This window comes from Trichechus manatus, unplaced genomic scaffold, assembly GCF_000243295.1.
Source record: "Trichechus manatus latirostris isolate Lorelei unplaced genomic scaffold, TriManLat1.0 scaffold00016, whole genome shotgun sequence".
Lineage (NCBI taxonomy): Eukaryota > Metazoa > Chordata > Mammalia > Sirenia > Trichechidae > Trichechus > Trichechus manatus.
The window spans coordinates 26,976,043-26,986,534 of record NW_004443952.1 but is presented as its reverse complement, the minus strand read 5'-3'; the positions used below and the strand labels follow the sequence as shown (position 1 = coordinate 26,986,534).

At 39.0% G+C, this 10,492-nt stretch overlaps 1 protein-coding gene across 1 annotated transcript in view; it reads left to right on the top strand.

The window, feature by feature from the left end:
* The window catches only part of DNAI1 (dynein axonemal intermediate chain 1), a 59,520-nt gene that overhangs the window by 11,447 nt on the left and 37,581 nt on the right, over positions 1 to 10,492 (top strand). The window contains exon 2 of the mRNA XM_004372393.1: positions 9,240 to 9,272. Within this exon, the coding sequence (XP_004372450.1) occupies positions 9,240 to 9,272 (33 nt within the window). The remainder of the gene's footprint in view (positions 1 to 9,239; positions 9,273 to 10,492) is intronic.

Sequence of the window (10,492 nt, the reverse complement as noted above, 5' to 3'; positions counted from 1 at the left end):
CTATGGCCCCTGGACACCTTTCAACTCAGAACTGAAGCCACTCCCAAAGTTCACCCTTCAGCCAAAGATTAGACCAAAAAACCAAAACAAACCCATTGCTGTTGAGTCTATTCTGACTCTTAGTGACCCTATAGGACAGAGTAGAACTGCCCCATAGGGTTTCCAAGGAGTGGCTGGTGGATTCCAACTGCTGACCTTTGGTTAGCAGCTGTAGCTCTTAACTACTGTGCCACCAGGGCTCCAAAGATTAGAAAGTTCTATAAAACAAACAATAACATACATGAGAAATGTGCTTCTTAGTTCAATCATGTATACAAAATCAAAAGGGAAACACCTGCCCTAAAGCAATGATGAGAAGGCAGGAAGGATGGACAGATGGAAATGGGGAACTGGGGTGTGGAAGGGGAGAGTGTTGACACATTGTGGAGATTGCAACCAATGTCACAAAACAATTTCTGTGTAAATGAATGAGAAACTAATTTGCTCTGTAAAGTTCCGCCTAAAGCACGATTTTAAAAAAAAAAGAAATACTAAAGAAAAATTTTTAGACTGAAGAAAATGATACCTGCTGGAAACTCAATCTGCAGGAAGGTCCAAAACATACTGGAAATGGTAAATATGTGAATAAATATAAAAGGCTAGCTTTTTGTTCTCCTGTTAATTTTCTTAAAAGGCATTTTCTTAAAGATTGTTGGGATCATCTGGGAATTGGTTAGAAATGCAAATATTCATGTGTTATCCCAGAACCATGGACCTTAAGAGTCAGTGGAGTAGTAGACTACTCAGTTGGCCAAGTGCCCATTGAAATTTCTAAGAACATCCATCCATGAAAAAAAGAATCTCAGCAAACTGGAAATACAAAGGAGCTTCCTCAATATGATAGAATACATCTATGAAAAACCTATAGCTAACATCATTCTAAATGGTGATACGTTGAATGCTTCCCCCCTAAAATCAGAAATAAGGCAAGGACATCTGCTGTTACCAGTTCTATTCAGCATTGTACCAGAGTTCTTAGTCAGTGTAATAAGACATATAAAAGAAGTAAAGATTGGAAACCAAAAAGTTAAACTGTCTTTATTCACAGGTGACATGATTGTTTACACAGAAAATTCTAAGAAGTCCAAGGCAAAAAAATAATTAGAATTTATAAGTGAATTTAGCAAGGCCATAGGTTACAAGGTCTGCATACAAAAGTCAATTGTATTTCTGTAGACATTCTACTACACTTGTAAATTTGGAAGAATTATATTTTAAAAATTCATTTACAGTAGCATGAAAAACAAAACATGAAAGAGCTCTACTCTAAAAACTACAAAACATCACTGAAAGAAAATAAAGAAAGCCTAAATAAATGGAGAGATCATCTACATGATACAGAAAAAGCATTTGACAAATCCAACTAGTTTGATAAACATGCAACAAACTAGGAACAGAAGGGAAATTCCTCAACATTTATGAAAAATCCACAGCTAACATCATACTTAATGGTGAAAGACTGAACACTTTCCTCCTACAAACAGGAACAAGACAAGGATGCCTGCTTTCACCACTTCTATTCAATATTGTATTGGAAGTTCTAGCCAGAGTAATTAGGCAAGGAAAATAAATAAAAGATACTCAAATTGGAAAGAAAGAAGTAAAATTATCTCTATTGGCAGATGATATGATTTTATATATATAGAAAATCCGAGAGAACCCACAAAAAACTTGAATTAATAAACAAATGTAGCAAAGTTTCAGGATACAAGATCAACATACAAGAATCAGTTTTATTTCTATACACTAACAATGAACAATCTGAAAAGGAGGTTAAAAAAAATTTCATTTATAATAGCATCAAAATGAATCAAATACTTAGGAATAAATTTAACCAAGGAGGTGTAAGAGTTGTATACTGAAAACTACAAAACACTACTGAAAGAAATCAAAGACAGCCTAAATAAATGGAAAGACATCCTGTGTTCATGGATTGGAAAACTTAATGTCAAGATGGCAATACTTCCCAAAGAAAGTTATAGATTCAATACAATCCCTATCAAAATCCCAATGACCTTTTTTTGAAAAATGGAAAATCCAATCCTAAAATTCATATGAAATTTCAAGGGACCGTAAATAGTCAAAACAATCTTGAAAAAGAGGAACAAAGCTGGAGGACTCACATTTTCCAATTTCAAAACCTATTACAAACCTACAGTAATCAAAACATTGTGGTATTAGAATAAGAATAAACATAGATCAATGGAATGGAATTGAGAGTCCAGAGATAAACTATACATACATCTGTATCAACTGATTTTTGACAATGGAGCCAGGACAATTAATGGGGAAAAAATGGTCTTAGTTATCTAGTGCTGCTATAGCAGAAATACCATAAGTGGATGGCTTTAACAAAGAGAAGTTTATTCTCTTGGACTTTCTCTGTCTGTCAGCTTTGGAGGAAGGTCCTTGTCATCAGTCTTCCCTTGGTCTGGGAGCATCTCAGTGCAGGAACCTCAGGTCCAAAGGATGCGCTCTCTCCTGGCACTGCTTTCTTGGTGGTATAGAGGTCCCCCTATCTCTCTGCTCACTTCTCTCTTTTATATCTCAAAAGAGATTGGCTTAAGACACTATCTAATCTTGTAGATCTCATCAATATCACTGCCGCTAATCCATCTTATTACATCATAGTGATAGGATTTACAACCCACAGGGGAATCACATCAGATGACAAAATGGTAAACAATCATACGATACTGGGAATCATGACCTAGCCAAGTTGACAGATGTTTTGGGGGGACACAATTCAATCCATGACACGGTCTCTTAAACAAATGGTGCTGGGACTACTGGATATCCACATACAGAAGAATAAAGTTAACTTTTACCTCACACCATAAACAAAAATTAACTGAAAATGGATTAAAGACCTTAATGTAAGAGCTAAAACTATAAAACTCTTAGAACATAGTGACTTGCTCACGATCACACAGTTAGTAAACCGCAGACTCTTAAATCCCCTGCTCTTTCTGCAAAGAGCACAGCTGCCTCAGTAACTCTTAAAGGTTCCCTTCCTCTAACTCCTTTTACTTTCCCAAAGTAACTGCACCCTACACTGTATTTACACCTTGTATCACAAAAAACGGTTACAGGGTAAAATGAAATGTTCTACTCAAAAGTGTTTAGTAAACTGAATGTTGCTGTATAAATGGAAGGTATTTTTATTGTCATCCCTCTGCTGTGACACAGATTTCCAGGTTCCTTTCTGATAAGGATTTCTTGGCACCTCGGCAACATACTTTTTAACTATTCATTAAATGCCCTTAAAGTGGGGCTCAATTGCATTGTGTGGCAGACTAAGGTGGAATAATAAAATAATGACAGCACAAAGTCTATATTGGCCACTGTTACTTGTGGGAATACTGTGTTCTTGGCTCTGAACTAGGTGCTCTTCATATTGTTTCATTTTATCCTCACAACAACTATATGAGGAGGGCACTAATGCTTTTTACATTTTATAGATAATAAGGCATAGAGACTCAAAACCTTGCTTGTGGTCTCATATATAGTCCATGACAGAGTCAGGAATCCAGCCAAGGCTTGCTCTGGAGCTCCAGCTCTTAAACCCTCCACTGCCTTGCCTCCCACGGCCTTATCTGGGAAAGGCCCCAGGCTTCCAGGGAGGCATGGGGATGATCATTTATCTCCTTTTCCTGCATCTTGAGCAACGTGCCAACTCTTTGACTGCACTATGTTTATTTTTTAACTCTTCATTAGTGTTTTAAATTATAAAAGCAATGAACATTCACATTAAAAATATTAAAACCATGATGATGAGTGTAAGGTGAATAGTACTCGTCCACTCCCCATAATTTTCCAGTCATGCTCTGGACAAAACCACTGTCAACAGATTCTACATATTCTTCCAGATATTTTCTATGTATATGCAAATACATACACACATATTCTTATATTCCAAGGAGTGGGATTGCTGGACCTTATGGTACTTCTATTTCTAGCTTTTTAAGGAAGTGCCAAATCGATTTCCAAAGTGGTTGTACCATTTTACATTCCCACCAACGGTGTATAAGTGTTCCAGTCTCTCCACAACCTCTCCAACATTTATTATTTTGTGTTTTTTGGATTAATGCTAGTCTTGTTGGGGTGAGATGATATCTCATTGTAGTTTTGATTTGCATTTCTCTAATGGCTAATGATCGTGAGCATTTCTTCATGTGTCTGTTAGCCACCTGAATGCCTCCTTAGGTGAAATGCCTGTTCATATCTTTTGCCCGTTTTTAAATTGGGTTATTTGTCTTTTTGTTGTTGAGGTTTTGCAGTATCTTGTAGATTTTAGAGATTAGACACTGATCGGATTTGTCATAGCCAAAATTTTTTTCCCAGTCTGTAGGTTGTCTGTTTACTCCTTTCGTGAAGTCTTTAGAAGAGCATAAGTGTTTGATTTTTAGGAGCTTCCAGTTATCCAGTTTCTCTTCTGGTGTTTGTGCATTGTTATTTATGGCTCACATTCTGTTTATGCCACGTATACACATATTCTTAAAGTAAGCAAGTGGGTCATTTATTGTAGCTGACTTTTTTATTTAACAGTATACCTTGGAGAGCATTCCATAACAATACATAAAGGTTTACCTCAATCTTTTAAAAATATGCATAGTATTCCATTAAATGGCTATACCATAATTTATTTTACTAGGCCCCTCAAAATGAATATTTAGTTTTATTTTTCCTGTTTTTAAAAATACTAGAAATAATACTGTAGTGAGCAATTTTGTACATATATCTTATGCACCATGTATTTCCGTGGGAAAAACTGAAGGAAGTGGAGTTGCTGAATTGAGGGATATGTGCATTTTAAATTTTGATAGGAGGAAGACCCTCAGTGAGATGGATTGACACAGTGGCTGCAACAATGGGCTCAAACATAACGATTGTGAGGATGACGCAGGACCGGGCAGTGTTTCATTCTGTTGTAGGTAGGGTTGCTATAGGTCAGAACCAACTCAACGGCACCTAACAACAACAACAACATTGCCAAATTACAAAAAGTTTGTATGACAGTGCTTGTTACCCTGAATGCTACTGTTTCAAAATTTTGAGGTTTCTTTCAACTACAAACACTTATTGAGTGCCTTCTGTGTGCTTTAGACACTTCACTAGGCTCATGGATTTGAAATACATTCACTGTAGCTGGAGGAAGATTTGTTGGTGAATTACTTATTCCTTGGAGACTAAGAGCTTTTACCCTTTTAGAAACTGCAAGCTGGTGAGGTATTTAGTTTCAATTTAGCTTAATGGAAGCCTGTTAGTGAGTTTTAAAATAAGGACCAAGACAACTGAAATGGTAAACGAAGTCTCCTGGGCCTCAAGAAAGAGGATGCAGCATCTGTGGGTTTGCATGCTTCGAATAGCCCCTCTTTCCAGGAATAATTGTGTTACAGCACTGAACTCTTTGGTGGAGATGTGAGCTGTTGAAGGCAGCTCTAGGGTGAGTGCTTCCTAGCAGGCGAAGAACCACACAGATACTTGCGTGGCTGAGGACAGAGCAGAGTCTATGAATGGGAATATGTTTCCAACTGCCATTTATTGGGCACAAACTCATAACCAGACACCATGGTTGGTGGTCTTGAGGGAAGGGAACAAGGTGCTTGGTTTACACCAGTGAAGTCAGGTGATTCAGGAAAGAAATCTATGAACATGGAGGAAGAGGGGATGCATTTTATGTGGTTCTATTGCTTGCCCAGGGTGGGCAGCCCCTTCTAATTCAGCCACTCTCACCTGCCTAAGGCTCTGGGGGCATATTTGACAACCAGGCACACAGGCTCAATCTTCCTGCTTACATGGCTCTTTTCTATGTAAGTTTAGAGAGAATTGTAAGTGGCTGAGTGTGGTTGTGCGAAGGAAAGAGAGGGAGATGATGTGGATACTTTGCTGGGAGCTTGAGCTTCACCTCATGATGGGGAGTCTATAAAGGCTTTAAATCAGAAGAGTGACATGACCAGATTTGTATGTTAGAAGGAGCACTTATAGATAGTAATTAAGAGTTTGGGTTCAAATCCTGGTTACTTTTGGGCCAGTTGCTTGATCTTGCTATGCCTCAGTTTTCTCACCTGTAAGATAGGAATAATGATAGCTCCTACCTCACAGAGGAGCTGTAAAAATTAAATGAGGTGATTTACATAAATAGCTTAGTAAATAACTGATCCAGAGTAAGTGCTCAATAACTGAAAATGGTAATATTACAATTATTAGAGTGGAGAGGAACTGGAGCCAGGAAGATCAAGTGTAGTTAGGCAAGAGATAGTAAGGGCCTGAATGAAGGGGGTTATAAATGGAAAGGATATCTATGAAAGATATTAAAGAGATAGAATTGTTAGACTGTAATACAATGTTCATGGGAAGGTGAAGAAAAGACAGGTATCTTTGATGACTCCCAGTTTCCAACCTGGGTGGCTAAATGGATGTAGGTGCACTTACAGGAGTGAAATGGGGAATATTGGAGCAAGTGGCAGTTTGGGGTGGAATAATGAACACAATGAGATTGGTTTTTAAGATATTAAGTTTGAGTATTCTGTCATCAATTTGAACATGGGATTCTGGGAAGTCTAAGCTATAGAAATAGATTTTAGCCTCTTCGTCATAAGGTGGAAGGTGAGGACAAGAGCCCTCACAGAGAATGCGTACAGTAAGAAGAGCAGAAGGTCAGGCATATATCCCTGGTGGGACACCAGCATTTAAGAGGTTGCTGGAGAAAAATGAGCCAGTAAAGGATATTGAGAAGGAGCCATTGGCGAGGTCAGTGACCTGGAAATGAAGGAGGGGAAGTTTCAAAGAGGGAGGGAGCACTCAGCAATGTCAGGTCTTGTAAGAGAACTGAGAAGTGACCACTAGGCAGCTGAGTTGTCACCAGTGACTTTTGTAAGATAGGTGAACACCATCCAAGGGCTAGGCTCTGTGTTAATGGTCCAAAGATGAATAAGACAGTTCTGCCCTCAGGATGCTCACACTGAAATCTGTAACAATGAGAATAGAAAAATGTTCTGTGAAGGAGTTCAAGCTGGAATATCTGCTATCCCATTGATCACCAGGGTTAAGTTGGCTGCGATGGTGGTCTGGGTGGGTTTCCTCTTCCTCCGTGACTCCTCAATAGGCATCCTTTCTTGGCCAAAGAGAATAACCTACCCGAGGGAAGAAGACCTTCTTTGGTCAAGAGTATAAGAATGGTGGGCCTCTCCAAGCTGCCTCCTAAGTGTACTAAGGTATTTTTTTTCATAGTATTGTTACCTTTTATAGACCAAAACCCAGAGACAACAGAGTGTCTATTTAAAGATGTATTTCATCCATAATATCACACCAGCCAATACTTGTGGTGGTGATAGGAAGGTAGAGGGGAGCCTTGCTCAAAATGAGGAAGGGAAGAGTAGAGAGAAGTAGGAGGAAAGTGGTAATATATCAGGAGGAGTTAGACAAAGGGCCAGCAGAGGTTAGTTGGACAGAGTTTTGTTAGGCAGAGATAGTGGGAGCAAGATGGCATTCTTGGCATTCTTGCAGAGGTGGGAAAGCACAGGCCAGGCTTAAGAACTGTGAGTAGCCTCACTGAGCTGCATTTCAAAGTCCTAGCATATGAGGGGTGGGATAGCAGGCTGGAACGGAGACTTGGGGTTAGATGGTGGAATTCTGAGAGCCAGGGAAGGGAGTTTGAGCTTTCTTCCATGGTTCGACGGCTTCTGGGAAGAACCATCAAAAGCTTTTCAGGAATTCAGGCTTGTCCGTCTCAGGCTTCTCTTTCTGGAAGACCAAGGGCCCGAAGTGGCAGCCTGACATTCAATCTCTTTTGCCATGGTTGGTAAGTCAGGGCTGTAGCTGATTTCATTGGCCTGTTTTGCATTTATTATAGTATGGCTTTTATAGTGTGTTAATTGAAATATTTCCAACTGCCAAAAGCAATTACACTCAAATTGCCTTGTCAGTTCTTTTATTGCCAGATAAATGTTTTACAGACATATTTATGGGGGGCAGTGGTAACTGGATCTTGTTTTCTATTTAAGGTTGCCAGTTTGGGTTCAGATTGGCCCTCCAGTACTCTGTTGTGGGCCAGAAAGCTGCTAAATGTTGTGACGCTTCCATGCTGTTACCTTAGAGATCAGAGGCTCTTCAAAGAAAAGCAATGTTCTGTCTGCTGTGGCTTGGCATCAGAGAAGGATTCCTATCACTAGAAACCTTGGAAATCTGGCAAAAATCTGAATTCTGCTGCCCTCCCTATTGACAACAACCCAGCCCAAGCAGGGACATGCTTTTTTCTCGCCCTGGAATCCCTTCCTCCCTTCCTCCATCAAAGCCTCTCACAAAGACCCTATCATGTAAGAGTTCTAAGAACTTGTCTAGTCTAACTCTCTCACTTTGCATTTGGGAAACCAAGTCTCAGAGACTTCCCCAAGAATAGTGACAAGCACTGATCACACTTGTCTTTTCTCCGTGGACTCTAAGCAAACTGGGATAGGGACCTACTTCACCTTTCTTTGTTTTTGTCCCAATGTTTAGGCTAGTGTCTGACACATAAGTAGATGCTTGACAAATGTTTATCAAACCGAATTGAGCATGCTGCTCGGAGGAAGATAAAATTTTAGCATGTTAGGACTGCAAGGTTATCAAACCTAATCGTCTGTATTTTATTGACTAGGAAACTGAGACTGAGACAGGAAAACCACGTTGCCCAGAGTCATGGTTACTGATAGGTTCTAAAGGCATTCGTTCATTTATTCAATGAGTGTTTTGAGCATCTGCTATGTTCGTAACACTGTTCTGGATTCTGGGGCTACAGCAGTGGACAAAGTAGATAAAATACCTGCTCTTAAGGAGCTTAATTTCACCCTAAACAAGTATTTATGAATATAATCTGCCTTCAAAATCCCCTAAATGCCTAATACAGAGACGAGCACTTAGAGTATACTCCAAAAAACTGCAGAACTACTTGCAAGTAAGAAATGTCCAGTGCTAAGTTACCTGGTTGCTCTTTATGGGTCCCACTGATGCTGAAAGGGGGTTGCCTCAGATACAGACCCTCCTCGGCTGGACCAAGAAGCGCATGTTGTCTCTGAAAGGACTATTTTTGAGACTTGGGAAAGCTCAGTGTCCTTTGTCTGCAAGGCGGCTGGGCGGGAGCCTCACTGTCATACCGTTTATGTTATTCCCACTGTGATTCACTTATCATGACTCACCTTCTGTTTCTGTTCTTCCTTCAGAGCATCAGTGTGGGCAGAGGAACCAGGAAGAAAGTAAGTACTGAGATTACCATGGTCTCTCAAGAAATTGCTACAAGCCTTTTTTCTTTCTGTTAAAAATATTACCTATATATTTTTTAGAAAATTCAAACAAGTAAAAAGAAGAACGTTAAATTCACCCTTAAACCCAGGGATAACCTCTTAACATTTGATGTTATATCCTCCTAGATATTTTTATGCATATATTAAAAGTATATGTATTTGTTTTTAAATGGAATAAAATTGTATGTATTATTTTATAACCTGCTTTTCACACAGTATAGTTATAGTACCTTCCATTGACAATAAATATACTTTTATAGCATCATTTGAAATTACTGCATCATATTTTATCATATATTCCTCAAAACCATGTCTTAATTTGTTCAACCATGCCCTATTGTTAGATATTTAGATATTTCCTCTTTGTCACTAACTATAATAAATGCTCCAACAAATACCCATGTGTCTAAATCTTTGGGCATATCATTGGTTATTTTCTTAATTAAAAACTCCTATAAATAGAAATTTGAGTCAGAGTATAAACACTTATTAAGCTTTTTATAAATATTTCCAAATTGCTCTTTAACAAGGCTGTGCTAATTTATGGGTACATATTTTTCCCTCGGCATTTCTCAAGCTGAAGGAAGTGAAGAAAAAATTCAAGCCTCAAGTTGCAATTTTGAAGGATTCTATGGGCAAAATATTGAACTATGCAGGAAGCATCAAAAGAAGATGAAAGGAATACACAGAGTCACTGTGCCAGGTCGACGTTCATCCATTTCAGGAGGTAGTGTATGATCAGCAACCAATGGTACTGAAGGAAGAAGTCCAAGCTGCACTGAAGGCATTGGTGATAAACAAGGCTCCAGGAATTGATGGAATACCAGTTGAGATATTTCAACAAGTGGATGCAGTGCTTCAGGTTCTCACTCATCTATGCCAAGAAATTTTGAAGACAGCTACCTGGCTAACCAACTGGAAGAGATCCACATTAGTGCCCATTCCAAAGAAAGGAGATCCAACAGAATGTGGAAATAATCGAACAATATCATTAATATCACATGCAAGCAAAATTTTGCTGAAGGTAATTCAAAAGCGGTTGCAGCGTTCCATTGACAGGGAACTGCAAGAAATTCAACCTGGATTCAGAAGAGGCCTGGAACGAGGGATATTATTGCTGATGTCAGATGGACTTTGGCTGAAAGCAGAGAATACCAGAAAGATGTTTACCT